The sequence below is a fragment of the Nomascus leucogenys genome, chromosome 8, assembly GCF_006542625.1.
Source record: "Nomascus leucogenys isolate Asia chromosome 8, Asia_NLE_v1, whole genome shotgun sequence".
Lineage (NCBI taxonomy): Eukaryota > Metazoa > Chordata > Mammalia > Primates > Hylobatidae > Nomascus > Nomascus leucogenys.
Genome location: NC_044388.1, coordinates 4,519,036 through 4,534,883, shown reverse-complemented (window position 1 = coordinate 4,534,883; position 15,848 = coordinate 4,519,036). Strand labels below are relative to the sequence as shown.

Below are 15,848 nucleotides of genomic sequence, written 5' to 3'. Positions count from 1 at the left end.
CTTGTCCTATGCATCTCTTCCATCTGGCTGTTCATTTGTATCTCTTAAAATATCCTTTCTAATAAGTTGGCAATAACAAGTAAACTGTTTTCCTGGGTTCTATGAGCCATTCTCGTAAATTATTGAACCTGAGAACGGAGTCATGGGAACCTCCAATTTGTAGCCAAGTCCACTAGAAGTTATGGTAACCTGGGGACCTACTACTTGCAATTGGCATCTGAAGTGGTGGATAGCCTCATGGGACTGAGCCCTTAACCTGTGGGATCTGACGCTATTTCCAGTGTCAACTGGTGTGGGAATATTGGTCAGTGTGGGAAAAAAAAAACCCACTAATGAATTGTTCACAGAAGCATTGAATGTTGAGAGTACGGTAGGAAGAAAAACAGATTTTTCACTAAACCAGAAATCAAAGCTATCTCCAGTGGGGATGGCAGGAAGATACAATTGTGACTGAGTAAGAAAGAAGTAGCAGAGAGAAAACAAAAGGACTGTCTCCTTGGAATAAACTGAGCAGTCCCATATGAAGCATTCAGCTTGTGAACTCTGAGATGCCTCAGAGCAGGAGTGAGTAGCTTAGGCTGTGTTCATCCTGGCTCTGGAGGACAGGGAAGGGACGCTATCCAGTCATAAGTGCCCAATAAACAAATACTCATCTGGGGGCACTGGAAGGACTGGCAGTGCCTACCTAGTGATTCCTGAGGGAAAGTATGTTGTGTGTGGGAATAAGTTTCAGGTTTTATTTCATCATTGGAGAAATTGGAGAGAAATATTCTCCATATAAGAGATCATTTGGCTGACTGATGCTAATGGGGTGACTGACACATTCACCCCATTCCTACTGTGGTTCCAATCACCCTCACACTAAACCCATATGTAACCTTTGATGTATATGGAGTCTTCTGCTTCGTGACTGATTAGAGGACATGAGTTTGGTTGACAGAATGTCTCAAAGGAGACGGGAGAGATGATGATTATTATAGCACCTATGTTGTACTGATGCCTTAGTCCAGCCTGGTGGTGGGGTGGGGGGTGACAACTAGAAACTGGAGGAATGTTCCCAAAAGAATGTTTGAGGTTCTGGCCAGGCGCAGTAGCTCATGCCTATAATCCCGGCACTTTGGGAGCCAAGTGGGCAGACCACCTGAAGTCAGGAGTTTGAGACAAGCCTGGCCAACATGGTGAAACCCTGTCTCTACTAAAAATACAAAAATTAACCCGGTATGGTGGCACACACCTGTACTACGCAGGAGGCTGAGGCAGGAGAATCGTTTGAACGCGGTAGGTGGAGGTTGCGGTGAGCCGAGATCGTGTCACTGCACTCCAGCCTAGGTGATAGAGCAAGACCCTGTCTCAAAAAAAAAAAGAAAGTTTGAGGTTCTGGCCATGGAATTAGTGCCAGATGCTGACAGATCTATTTTCTTGGGAGACTTTAAGGTTCTGGGAGAGGGTAAAGGCCAGAAGCTGGAAGAATAGAAAGGACTCTAAATGTAATCAGATCTGCTTAAGGGCCCACATGACCAAGGGTAGCAGAGAATTAGAAAGAGACTTTCTCCCTTCCTCTATACAAAACCCCACACCACACTCATACCCTGAGAATACAGCACCTTTGGCGTAGTAGACACCAGCATCCTCACCTCAGACAGTGGTGGTTGGCTGTGGTAGGGATTAGATGGCAGACAGGCATCAGGAAGTGCAGCTGGAGGAGGACCCGGCGGATGCCATGTGCTGACTGCATTTGACAGACTGGTATGTGGACAAGTGCAAAGCACCCACTTGTAGAAAGTCCCCAGCATAAGTGGGACACATTGCTGGGGGGGCAGTGCTAAGTTACTACTTAAGCAGGTGGAGTGCTGCCTCAGGAAATTTCATGGGCTGGTGAGGACAGATAACATCAGGCTTATGCTTTCAAACAATGGAATGGCAACAGCCCAGGTAGCCTATGCAGCTCTTGCCTCCATCTCAAAAAACAAAGGGAAAAAAATTATAGAAATTCGGGATGAGGCCCGGCGTGGTGGCTCACGCCTGTAATCCCAGCACTTTTGGAGGCTGAGGTGGGCAAATCACAAGGTCAGGAGTTCGAGACCAGCCTGACCAACATGGTGAAACCCTGTCTCTACTAAAAATACAAAAATTAGCTGGGCATGGTGAGCACCTGCAATCCCAGCTACTCAGGAGGCTGAGGCAGGAGAACTGCTTGAACTCAGGAGGCGGAGGTTGCAGTGAGCCGTGATCACGCCACTGCACTCCAGCCTGGGCGACAGAGTGAGACTCCATCTCAAAAAGAAAAAAAAAGAAAGAAAATTGGGATGAGACTCCAAATGTACCAGTGTCATGAATATAAGATTGATTCTCTTCATGCTGAATGTATAAAAATGCATTACTATTGTTTACAACAGGCCCTGAGGCAATTGTCTATCATTTTTAACTCTGAAAAGTAATTACATAAATTTGTGTCTAGATTATACAAATTGCAAATTGGAGCATTACCATAATTTGCCTTAATTTGCTTTGTAAAATGCCCAATTATCTACTGTGAGGTTGCAACCACAATTTAGAACTAACAACTAATCTCCACCTTCCCCTTCTCTGCTTCTGATCTTCTACATCTCTGAAAGGCTCATACAAGACCTTCTGTGCCAGTGTTATTTAGTTTCAATTAAGAAAACTAATATGGAGCTTAAACTAGGGAGGTCTGTTCTCAAAGATGACACAAGGGAACATCAAGGCTCATCAGAACATCTGGACATACTAGCTGAGGGGGAGATTTTCATACAGCTTTTTTATCAAATGCAAAAATTGCACAAATATAATCATTCATCCTCTCAGAGTCTGCTTCTTTCTTCTTTAAATTTGAAGCCTCAGTTAATTGGAAATGTGGACCATTCTGGCGAAATAATATTTCCAGTTAATCAACTTTCTTTTTAAAAAGCAGTATTTTGTCAGCATATTTCTAAATACTTTAAAAAATAACTGCTCTGGTTTAAGAGGTACAGTTTCATTGTGAGACGACTAATATTATATTGATGATTACAGACCTCACGATGCCTCTGCTTCATAATTCTGAACATCACTTCTCATTTTTCCAGTACCAAACGTAGTATTTTCATTCATTCATTTATTCATCAATCCTTTTAACAAATCTTGACTGAATGCCTACTCTTTGTCAGGTGCTCTTCTAGAGACTGAGGGTACAGCAGAGGCAAAACAGACCATAATCTCTTCTTCTACTGAGATTAAATTTTAGGTCAATATTATATATATATTGACATGTATATATCAATATGTCAGTGTCATATATATGTGAAATAAGACATTGGGTTAACTTATACTAGCAGTTAATTTTTTTCTTCAACTTTTATTTTAAGTTCCAGGGTACATGTGCAGGATGTGCAGGTTTGTTACATATGCAAACATGTACCATGGTGGTTTGCTACACAGATCAACCCATCACCCAGGTATTAAGCCCAGCATTCATTAGCTATTCTTCCTGATCCTCTCTCTCCTCACACCCCCCAACAGGCCCCAGTGTGTGGTGTTCCCCACTATGTGTCTACGTGTTCTCATCGTTCAGCTCCCACTTACAAGTGAGAACATGCGGTGTTTGGTTTTCTGTTCCTGTGTTAGTTTGCTGAGGATAATGGCTTCCAGCTCCATCCATGCCCCTGCAAAGGACATGATCTCATTCCTTTTTATGACTGCATAGTATTCCATGGTGTATATGCCTGCACACCTACAACCATCTGATCTTTGACAAACCTGACAAAAACAAGCAATGGGGAAAGGATTCCCTATTTACCAAATAGTGCTGGGAGAGCTGGCTAGCCATGTGCAGAAAATTGAAACTAGACTCCTTCCTTACACCTTTTACAAAAATTAACTCAAGATGGATTAAAGACTTCAATATAAAACCCAAAACTATAAAAACCATTTGGGACGTAGGCATGGGCAAAGATTTCATGACAAAAACGCCAAAAGCAAGAGCAACAAAAACAAAAATAGACAAATGGAATCTAATTAAACTAAAGAGCTTCTGCACAGCAAAAGAAATCATCATTAGAGTGAACAGACAACCTGTAGAATGGGAGAACATTTTTGCAATCTACCCATCTGACAAATGTCTAATATCCAGAGTCTACAAGGAACTTAAACAAATTTATGAGAAAAAAAATTAAAACATGGGCAAAGGACGTGAACAGACACTTCTCAGAAGAAGACATTCGTGCAGCCAACAAGCATATGGGGAAAAAAGCAGTTGATTTTTTATTAACCACTGAAGTCAACTAGTTTTTTATTCTATACTTTCAGGAGAAAGTATACATATACATACATACATATATGTATGTAGTGGTTCCAGGGAGTTAGGTTCTGGTTAGTGACGGTATTTTCAACTGTATTCTCTTTTTCTTTTTTTTTGAGACAAAGTCTCACTCTGTAAGTGCAGTGGCACAGTCATGGCTCACTACAGCCTCAACCTCCTGGACTCAGGTGATCCCCCCACCTCAGCCTCCTGGATAGCTGGGACTACAGGTGCCTGCTGCCACGCCTGGCTAATTATTTGTATTTTTTGTAGAGATGGGGTTTCGCCGTGTTGCCCAGGCTGGTTTTAAACTCCTGGCCTCAAGCAATCCTCCCACCTCAGTCTCTCAAAATGCTGGCACTATACACATTAGCCACTGCGCTTGGCCTCAACAGTATTTTCTTGATATATATTTCAGTGCATTATTTTCTAATATATATTAGAAAGAATATTAGAATGAGATAGATTCTTTCATTAATTTTTTTTTTGAGATGGATTTTTGCTCTTGTTGCCCAGGCTGGAGTGCAATGGTGCAATCTTAGCTCACTGCAACCTCCCAGTTTCAAGCGATTCTCCTGCCTCAGCCTCCCGACTAGCTGGGATTACAAGCGTGCGCCACCATGCCTGGCTAATTTTATTTTTATTTTTAATAGAGACAGAGTTTCACCATGTTGGCCAGGCTGGTCTTGAACTCCCAACCTCAGGTGATCTGCCTGCCTTGGCCTCCCAAAGTGCTGGGATTACAAGCATGAGTCACCCCACCTGGCCGAGATAGATTCTTTCTAATATATATTAGAAAGAATACTGGCTTTCTAAATTCTTTTAAATTCAGAACACTTTTCTTCCCAGTCTAATTTATCTCCTCTACTGAAAAAAAAAATGTAAAACAATTCAACTTTTTGTCAGTACTAAACAGAGGACAACACATCATTACCAACCATCACAACCTTCTGTGATTCCAACCCTGTAAAAAGAAACGTCCTGTAATTTCCTCCTTCAAAATCAGAACTAAACCCAACAAGATCAGTGCAGAAGTGCATTCTAATAATAGTCCACTCCCACTACTAATGGAAAGGCTGAAGGCTTCACAAACCTTTTCAAAGAACACTTTGATGTAATTTTGAAGTCACGAACAGTTCTGTTTCTCTAAGTAGGCATTTTTCTAACTGCGTCCAGTTAGAAATCCTAAAACTGAAGAGCACCAGTGAAACTTGAAGATGGTTCAGAAAAGAACAGCTGAAATGACTGAAAGCCTGGGAGATCCTTCTAGTGAGGGGGTGCTAGAGGAACCAAATGTATTTACCTGATTTGGTTAGATAAGAAAGAGAGAGGACTTAGAAGAATTCACTGCGAGTCACTGTAAGCAATAGACCTACAGTTTTGAGAGAGCTAGAGTGGTAAGAGTACTACTGGCCTGGCATGGTTGCTCACGCCTGTAATCCCAGCACTTTGGGAGGCTGAGGCAGGTGGATCACAAGGTCAGGCATTTGAGACCAGCCTAACCAACATGGTGAAACACCATGTCTACTAAAAATACAAAAATTAGCCGGGCGTGGTGGTGCGTGCCTGTAATCCTAGCTACTCGGGAGGCTGAGGCACAAGAATCACTTGAACCTGGGAGGCAGAGATTGCAGTGAGCCAAGATCATGCTGCTGCACTCCAACCTGGGTGACAGAGCGAGACTCCGTCTCAAAAAAAAAGAATACTCCTATGTTGAGTGCTTTATACCTATTATCTTTTTAACAGCCTTCCAGTAACTCAGGAGGCAGATTATTAGTGCTATTACTCCCATTGCACAGTTGATGAAAACTGAGGCTTAAGTAACTTGCACAAGGCCACATAGCTAGTAACAGTTGAGCTGCAACTTGAACTCAGGCTGGCTCCAGAACCCTATCACTCACTCGCCACACCATACTGCCTTAAGAGCAGAAACATCCAACTGCCCATAAGGATATGCAAAAATGAGGACATATAAACAAACAAGATTTTGAAACTCATCACTCCAGAGATTATAAATGCAAATGGAGTGTCTTACTGGGATAGACAGAGTTTAGTTCCACCCAACAGCTAAAAGCTAAATTAGAATGGCTTCGGGGGTCTCTCTCTTATTATTTTTTTTTTTTTGACAGTGATTCAAAGGATGATTTTTATTCTTTATACCATTTGGAAAACAGGTGACATAAAGAGGATTAACATCCTGATCAAATAACTATCTGATATCTTGGGAGTTTTAGCTACCCAATTAGGGAATGAACTTTGGCCAATTAGGGAAAAATAGAGTGCTACAATTCCGGTACTCACAAATTATAATAGTCAGGTAAACATTTATGTCATAGTGATTCTATATAGGTAAAGAGGTGGGCAGAATGTACATAGAAAACTTCTGAACTGTCTATCTCTTGCTGTCTAGCGATGGAATTTCTAAATATATTTTGTTCTAGTGCCTGATAGAAAATTACCTCAAGGAAGTAGAGACCTTTTGAGAAATCTAAGATAGCAACGTGCTAGTGTTTCCTAACATGTGCTCTGTAGGACACTTAAATAGGCAATGCATCTCAAAAATGGATTCCGTGTTCAAAACAGAGTCCCACATATCAACATCATATTAAAGGCTCAGAGAAGTTTAACAATAAAGAAATCGGTTTAACTTGGGTTAACCAGCACTTCCCAAATATACTGGCTACAGAATCATTTCTTTTTTTTTTAACACCTATATATCACCAGTTGAACCGGTATTTTACTGAACACAGTACAGCAGACTGTTTAAAACTCACATCCTGGTAACTTTCACTACTTGAAATTACAAAGTGCTTTTGTTAATTGCATATTTTTGCTCAGCCATCTTAGAATTGTGTGCCACGTGAGGACAGGGACTCATCTGTCTACAGACTTCCTGCACTCGTAAATTTTTTTTTATGTTTTAATAGACTTTGATTCCTTCAGTGTTCTGATAACTACAGAATCTCTGATCATGACTCCAAGGAAGACAAGGGCCCCTGCACCCAGTTGGTGCTATGCTAGGCAGTGGGGATATTGCATGAACAGAACAGATACGGTTCCTGCCAAGGCAGAGTTGATATTTTATTGAGGAAAATAGACCATTAGGTACTTAAACCAGCAATAGAGAGAATATTTTTCTTTTTCTTCTTTTCTTTTTGTTTTTTGTAGAGAAAGGGTCTCCCTGTGTTGCCTAGGCTGGTCTTGAACTCCTGGGCTAAAGCGATTCTCCCACCTTGGCCCTCCCAAAGTGCTGGGATTGCACCGCACCAAGCCAAGAATATTTTCCATTGTAAATGTATAAATTAGTAAATGAAGTTTACCTCAATCCCATGTGTGTTTTAGTTGGTGTGAGCTGTACCTTGCATGCTTACCCTCTGGCTACTTGCAAGAGGCAGGCTGGAGACAGCAGTGTGCTGGTAAACGACCAGCTGGGGAAGGGGAGGTGGTTTGATTTATAGCATTTGCAGATTTCCATGATGCAAATACTTCCGCCACATTGGATTTCAAAACACCCAGGTGATGCCAAGTAGCTTCCTGGAAATTTAACCGTCTGCTCTCGGTAGCTGCTGCCAGCGGCTCCAGCACACACCACTGGTTCTAGCCCTTCAAAGCAAGTTTAGCCAGCATTCTTCTCATCACAGACTTTTGAGTTTCACGAGCTAAGTAAAAGAATTTTTAAAAATTAGAGAAAGACTAACTTTCTGAAATCTTTTTTCTTCCCTTCCTTCCTTCCTTTTTCCCCTTCCCTTTTTCCTTCCTTCTTTTACCAAAAACACTAAAAAAAAAAAAAATTACAATCTACAAATACCATCATTTCATAAAAGAAAGGATATTTTAATTTTTTTAAAGTGGGAATAACATAATTTCGAATAAAGATTAGTCCTTTAAATTTAATGAATGCAGATCTATGAAAATTTTATTACCTTACTTATTTTTCTAATTTTATTATGAACTAGGGAAAGTTTTATGTATGCATTGGAATGTTTTTGGCTACAAGTGAAAGAAACCTGGCAGTGGGTTAAGTAACCTGGAGTTATTTTTCTTACCTAGCAAGAGGTCTAGGTAAGTAGACCTAGACCTCTTGCTGGCAGTAGTTCAACTGTGTAGTAATGCTGTCAGACTCCTACCTTTTCCCTAGCTTTCCTTTCCACCAGCTTTAGCTTGTAAACTTGTTTCCTCATGTTTGTAGCCTCATAGTCACAAGATGTTGCTGCATCTCCAGGCAGATGAAAGGCAGGAGCAAAAGGCCTTTATATGGATTGAATTGTGTCCCCAAAAAAGATATGTTGATATCCTAATCCAGATACCTGTGAATGTGGCCTTATTTGGAATGCAAATATAATTAGTTCAGATGAGGTCATATTGAACCAGGGTGGGCCCTAATCCAATAACTGATGTCCTTACAAAAAGAAGAAACAGAGACAGACACAAGAGGAGAACGCTATGTGAAGGCAGAGACACACACAGAGGGAAGACAGCCCTGTGAAGAAGGAGGCAGAAGTTTAAGTATTGAAGCTGCAAGCCGAGGAATGCCAAGTATTGCTGGTGTAGGAGAGGAAAATAATTATCTTTTCTGTACCCATCTTAGGTTCTCCAGCTAGGGAAAATTAGACTACATATTAGAGTGGCCCGGCACGGTGGCTCACGCCTATAATCCCAGCACTTTGGGAGGCTGACGTGGGTGGATCACTTGAGGCCAGCAGTTCGAGACCAGCCTGGCCAACATGTTGAAACCCCATCTCTACTGAAAATACAAAGATTAGCTGGGCTTGGTGGCAGGCACCTGTAATCCCAACTATTCAGGAGGCTGAGGCAGCAGAACTGCTTGAACCTGGGAGGTGGAGGTTGCAGTGAGCTGAAATCGTGGTACTACTACTCCAGCCTGGGCAACAGCAGAGCTAGTCTCAGTCTCAAAAAAAAAAAAAAAAAAAAAAAATCAAGAGAAAAACAAACAAGTTTATTGAAATATGCATTGCACATACACACAGGAGTATTCAGTAATGAGTAATTCAAAGGAATGTTTAGAACTTGAACTTAGCCTGGTGCAGTGGCTCACACCTGTAATCCCAGCACTTTGGGAGGCCAAGGTGGGCAGATCATGAGGTCAAGAGTTCAAGACCAGCCTGACCAACATGGTGAAACCCCATCTCTACTAAAAATATAAAAATTAGCCAGATGTGGTGGGACGCCCCTGTAATCCCAGCTACTCAGGAGACTGAGGCAGGAGAACTGCTTGAACCCGGGGGGCAGGGGTTGAAGTGAGCCAAGATCACGCCCCTGCACTCCAGCCTGGGCAACAGAGTGAGACTCTGTCTAAAAAAAAAAAAAAGACCTTGAACTTACATAGAATTGAGCAAAGAACAATAATTTTGTAGGGAAGTGGCAAGACAAAGGAAAATGACTTTGAGCTTCTAGGGGCAGCAAATTGTGGGAAGGCAAATATATGGGGAAACTTATGGTAGATGAGGGCTAGTTAATAACGTTTTGTTTTTGTAGATTCCTCTGGATGACATCTTGTCTCCAGTGATACGGTGTTATCCCTTTATGTTATCCCTTTACTGGTAAGGGGGTAGAGGGGTACACTTTCACAAGGGGAGCTTATGTTCTGTTTTCAGGCAGATAGGAGGTGGACAGAGACCTCATCCTGGGTCTGCTTTTTCTCAGTTACCTTCAAGTCAAAATAATCCATATGCCAGAGTGGCATATTGTGGGGTGGTGTAATCCGAACCCCTTCATTGGCAAGCATCAGAAGCAGGAAGAGACAAGAAAGGGTTTTTTCCCCTACAGCTTTTAGAAGGAGCATGGCCCTGCTGACACCTTATTCCAGTCTGAGGGCCTTCAGAATTGTGAGATACTACATTTCTTTTGTCACTTACCCAGTTTGTGATACTTCATGATGGCAGCCCAAGGAAATTAATACAGCACAAAATCTTGTCTTTACTTAGGATATCTCCAGCTGATTTCTTTTTATATCCTATTGGCCAGAACAAGGTCAAATGCCCAAACCAAGAACAACCAATAGACAAGGGGAAGGAGATTTCCATGACTGGTTAGGCCTATCCTGGAGTCGGGGACCACTCTCCTTGGAAGCAAAGATCTCTCCTTACCACCTGAACACACTGAAAGAAGGGAAAATGGCTCTTGGGGAGGTAATGGGTAGTGACTATCACACTTGAAGGTGGACCGTTGTGCTGCTCCGTGGACTTTAGAAATGCTGCCCTACTTAACAGTGTTTGAGATTCACCTGAAAACAGATCTTTACATTCTCCAGAAGCACTCAGGAGTTTAGGTAAAGGATCCAGGTGGATAGCTCCAGGGTAAGAAGTTCGAAATGCTGACAGTATCTGAGAGATAGTGTTCATAGGGAGAGACCGTGGGATCTTATCTAAAACTAAGAAATAGATGGTAAATGTAGTGAAAAGGAAGCGTCAGGAAATTGGAAATCTCAGGGAGGAGAAAAGGCGGGTGAAATGATCTGGTACTGATGAAAATCCCCCATCTCTACATCAAGGGGATTATTAACTCAGTTTCAAAAATAGAGAACAAGAGAGAAAAAGAGAAATAGGGATGCTGTTTTAACTATAGGCAGCAGTGTATAGTAAGACATATTTTTAATCTTTCATCAGTGAAAGTGTAAACAGTTAAATCCAGCACTAAATAATAAATGTGTCAATATTTTAAAATATATTTTTTCACAGCTAAAAGTAGAACTAAACATGCTAATGAACTCAGCACCAAGGGCTGGAGGTGATGGAGAGAACACTTCATCTCCCAGGCAACACCCAACTCTGCAAGTTCTAGAATTCCTAAACATTAAATTTTCTTCATTGAAGACATATTTGGGAACTACAGCTTCATCATAAGGCAGCCAAGTCTTGTGATTTATGGGTTAAAGGAAAGTTATGCTTCTCCTGGGGTCTTCCTCTACATTTCAACCCACACGGGCCTGGGTCAAAATATAGATGAAGACCCCAGGAGGAGCCAAACTTTCACCTGTGCCTCTTCCACCTGGGCCTATCCTTTATCCTACCAGCTCCAAGAACAGGACTGTAATTGGTCAACTGATCTACCTGCATCTTCCTGACTGCAACAAGTTCTTTGCCCTATAGCTGCTTTATTTCTACAGTTTGTCTTACCTGGAAGCACCTCTTCCTTCTTGGCGTCCCTTCTGTTCCCCAGACATACCTCTGTCATGGCACCATAGCATTTTGTAGCTTTTAAAAATTACATGTCTTATGTCCCCTTACTAAGGACTTTGGGGACAGTGATCATGCCTTAGTTATCTTTGGGTTCCCAGCATGTGACACCATTGGGGTCTCCTAAATGTTGGATGAATTAATAAATTATTAAAGGCTAATCTCAGGGGGGAATAGAATATGTCATAAATTCCTCAGCTGGAACTCATAGGGATCAATGATGTCCCACACAAAAGCCCTATAGGGACAAGAATTCAGGAAGGGTGTTAGCTGCAAATCTTCCTGGCCTATGGAGAAGCATGGAATATACTGTGAGCCATATATGTCCTTGAAGCTAATCTAATCTATCTCAATGAAATTCTATGCTTAGGTATTGTCATCTTGCCTTCTAATGTGTAACTTTTGCTTTCCTTGGAAATTGAAAGGATTTGAGCCATTTCTTACGTAGTTTCAGGACCATGCTGCTTCTCAGAGTTAAGGACTTCCTTTTTTCAATGTGTACCTGAACATCCAGAAGTTAAAAACAAGAGTAGCAGAGTCTTGCAGATGCAAACATAGTACAGAAGTTCTCATCCATCGCCCAAATTGAAACGTGAAATATAAGCTGTAGCCATCCAGTTCCACTGCAGTGCTGGAGCAGAGGAGAAGGAGTTGGGATGAATGTGAAGAACTCAGAGGACCATTGGGAGCACATTCATTTCACTCATTCTCCGTAAAAAGCAGGCATGTTGCTGGTAACCTGGACTTTTTCCAACCCTGGCTACACAATTGCTGGATTTAGGTGCCAGACTCATGTTGCTTCTCATTGCAAAATGCCCCCACATGGCATTTTGCCCCATTTTCATTTCTGCTTCTGATTAGGTCACTGTGAACTTTCTCTCCATGTTTACTCAAAGTACCAGAAATATGTAGGGACAGCCTCCACTTATCTCGAGATTTCCTACTGTTCATGATTCAGCTCACTTTGCTGTGCTTTTTCATTTCCTCTACCTTACATTTTGATTGTTTTTTATCTTCTTTTTCTTCAGCTTTATTGCTTGTTTCATTGGTTCTTAGCCCAGCGTCTGGAAGTGACCCTGAGAAGTTGTCTAAGCAAAACGGCATGCATTGTGTTTTTAGATTGTTCAAGACAGGGCTGCCATTACCCCATTGCATGCCTTTGTGCAAAGTGGAAAAATGTGTCCTTTTCTCTGAGAAGATGCAGCCCTACGCTAGGGTGCATGGCTTGGTTAGCAGAAGGCAGACTGATTTCAAAATCAAGTCTATTGTGCATTCTTGTGCCGTGAATGGAGAGGTGCAGCCCTGTTTAGAGAAGAGCCTGTAATCTTGCTTAAATAAGTCACTACAGCAACTATTATTTCACAGTGAAAATGTTCCTCTTTAAAGGCTGCTTAATAAATGAATGACCTTGGACACACATTGATTTCCTCACTTTTCAGTAGTTTACAAGATCCCTGAACACCATTCAAGACATATCAGTGGCTTTCTGCTGCCACTAACATCAAATGCAAAACACCATGGACTTACTTGCAAGGTCTTATTTGCACTTTCAGCATAGCACCATGGACTTATTAGCACACTTTAGTGTTATATTACCATCTCACACTTGTCTTCATTTCAGCAAACAATTAATAAACATGGACTAGGAGCCAAACTCTTGAAGCACAACTTTGGTTTATCACCAGCTTGGCATTTTCACTTCATCTAACCCTATTTACAAAATGCATATCCTTGAAACTTCCAAACAGAAGACTCTGGGGATGTTTGGCAAAACCTCAGCATAACTTCTGCTGCTCCAGGCTTGGGATCCACAGAAGAGCTGCCTCTTGGGTCAGCTCCTCCAGCCCTGCTCGGCTCCTCCCTTGGCCACTCCCCATCCCACAGACCCTCCTCTATGCACTGTGCTCAGACACCTGCCTGAAGTGCACAAACTAGTTCAGTATCACTTGAGGGAATTTCTAGGTATAAATTCTACACAGAAGAAAAATGTTAATACTCTATTTGCATAGTGTTTTGTTATTTAGGAAATGCTTTCACGCTTTCACATGCATTAGCTTGTGTAATCCTGAGTTGGAATAATCAGCCAAAAAGCAAAAATGCATACAATTCAGTCGTCTTTCAGTCTATCCCACCCTGTTCTTTCCATGGAGCTGGTTGGTTCATAAAAGGGAGCAAGTGAAAGCCTGCCCCACTGTGGCCCCAGGTCTGGGCTTCAGTTTCCAAAATAGATACAGACCTCACCCAAGTTCCATCTGTTCTAACCCACTCCCTCCTTGTCCTGGTCTCCAACCTTTGGCCCCCATGCATTCACTCTGGTCGCCTCTTCAAGGCGTTTCTTCCTCCAGCTCCCTGCAAGCTAAGGATGAAGTGGTTTCTCTCAATTCCCTTTGTACGAGAAACACAAGGTTCTTTATGCCTACACCAGTTTCAGTGGGAAACCCTCTTTATAGCAGCTATGCAAATCCCGCGTCTGGGATACGTGTGACTCATTTACACAGAATATTCAAACAACAATAGTAACACTAACTCATGCTTACTGCTTTCTGTGTGGCAGGCATGGCACTCTGTGCTCTCTGCATGTTATCTCATACTGTTGTAGATTTAGGTTGAGTACCTGATGCCAGTAAGCCAAACACTGACACATCAGTGCTTAGGAGCACAGAAAGGTTATTCAAATTGGCTACAGCATGAGGGTGCGAGAGGCACCTCTCAAACCCCACCTGTCTTTGAACATAACTGGGGGGCTTTTACGAGTAAGGTAGATATGTGGGAGGTGAGATTCTCTGATGATGAAAGCTTCTTGTGTCCCTCGGCCAATCAAACTTCTGGATGCCATCAATCGAACTTCAGGATGCCATCAAGGGTCTCCATGACCTAAGGATCATTGTTCTTTAAAAGAAAAACCAGTTCATTCATCTTGCAGGCAGCCCCTGGGGGTTAGGATATGAAGTTAATCACTTCTTAATGACTACCCTCTAACGAAATGACCATGTGCAATCAAACATGGATGGAGGAAGACAAGGACAAAGAAAGAGGAAGAAGTAAAATGAACACCTTATGATTTTTATAATATAGGCTTGGTGACATCACCTTCCCAACAGACACACAGGGCTACTACGAGTATGCCCATTTACAAGTGAGGTTGAATTGAAGCGGTTTTTACAAAGGGACACTACTGACCCTAAAGCCCTGAGCTGTCTGTTTCCAGACTTTTTTCACTCCTTTATCTTCTGCCAGCTTTACAACTCCGTACATTTAATTCCTCAGAGACCACAATTTTTGTTTAAAATCTCTGTTTCTTCCTAATTCTATACCCCAGCGTCAGCATTCAGCAGTTCTATAAGATCTCAAAAGATTATTTCTCCCAAATCCTCACCTTGACCCTCCCCAGGCAAACATTCACATATTCACAACCCAATGCATTCACTTTACTCTCATCCTAGGCACATTGGGGGAAGTCATGTTTCCACTGCAATCCGGAAGAAGAAATATTCACCGCAGGCCTGCCTCTCTCCACCCAGGATTTGGGCTTAGTCATCATCCGGTCTTTGCCCTAAAGCAGAGGTTTTCAGCCCAGGTTGCACAATAGATTCCCCTGGGAACCTTCATAAAGCTGGACACCTGGGCTGCTCACCCTGAGGAATTGAGGCAGAATCGCTGAGGGTGCAGCCTGGACACAAACGTTTTGGGTGTTTTTTGTTTTTTTTGTTTTGTTGTGTTGTGTTTTTTTAGGACCTGGTGATTCTAATGAGAATCACTTGCCTGCCTTTCTCTTTGCCAGTGTGAGTCCATTACCATTTTCTTGAGCTAACTCAGACATCATTTTCTCCAGATACTCTATGGGAGCACCTAACATGGCGCTTGCCACAGAAATGATTGATTGTTTTCTCTCTGTACATCCTCATTAACTCCAACTCAATAGAACACCAATTTAATTTGCCTCCTTTGTATAAATGTATTCAATCCACCCCCTATCACTGTAGAATAGATATACATTGTTCTAGAATTACTGTTTTCTTATTTCATATGGATCTGGCTTGCTTTAACTATTTCGAAAATGGAGGCTATGCTTTTTTTTTTTTTTTTTTTTTTTGCCTCTTTCCATAGTGCCAGAAAAGAGCTTCTAAATCACGACAGACAGTAAATGCATGTTGATTATAAGTAAAACCTATTTCTGCTGTCACTTTCCTTTGATATGAAAGTCAACTAAATAGGCTGCCGAGGACAGGGAGTTTAGAAGGCTGAAATAAGAGACATATGTAGCCTGGAAAAAAAATGGAGCTGCCCAGTAAGCAAAGTGAAATTGTATATACTGCAGACTGATCAGCTCTATCCAAGCGGGTGCTCCTTTTGGA

At 41.9% G+C, this 15,848-nt stretch overlaps 1 protein-coding gene across 1 annotated transcript in view; it reads right to left on the bottom strand.

The window, feature by feature from the left end:
- The window catches only part of LOC115836303 (amphoterin-induced protein 2-like), a 106,970-nt gene extending 95,479 nt beyond the window's left edge, over positions 1-11,491 (bottom strand). Inside the window, exons 1-2 of the mRNA XM_030816504.1 lie at positions 11,434-11,491; positions 10,468-10,688 (exon numbers count right to left, since the gene is read on the bottom strand). Of these exons, the coding sequence (XP_030672364.1) occupies positions 10,468-10,688; positions 11,434-11,491 (279 nt within the window). The remainder of the gene's footprint in view (positions 1-10,467; positions 10,689-11,433) is intronic.
- Between the last annotated feature and the right edge of the window lie 4,357 nt (positions 11,492-15,848).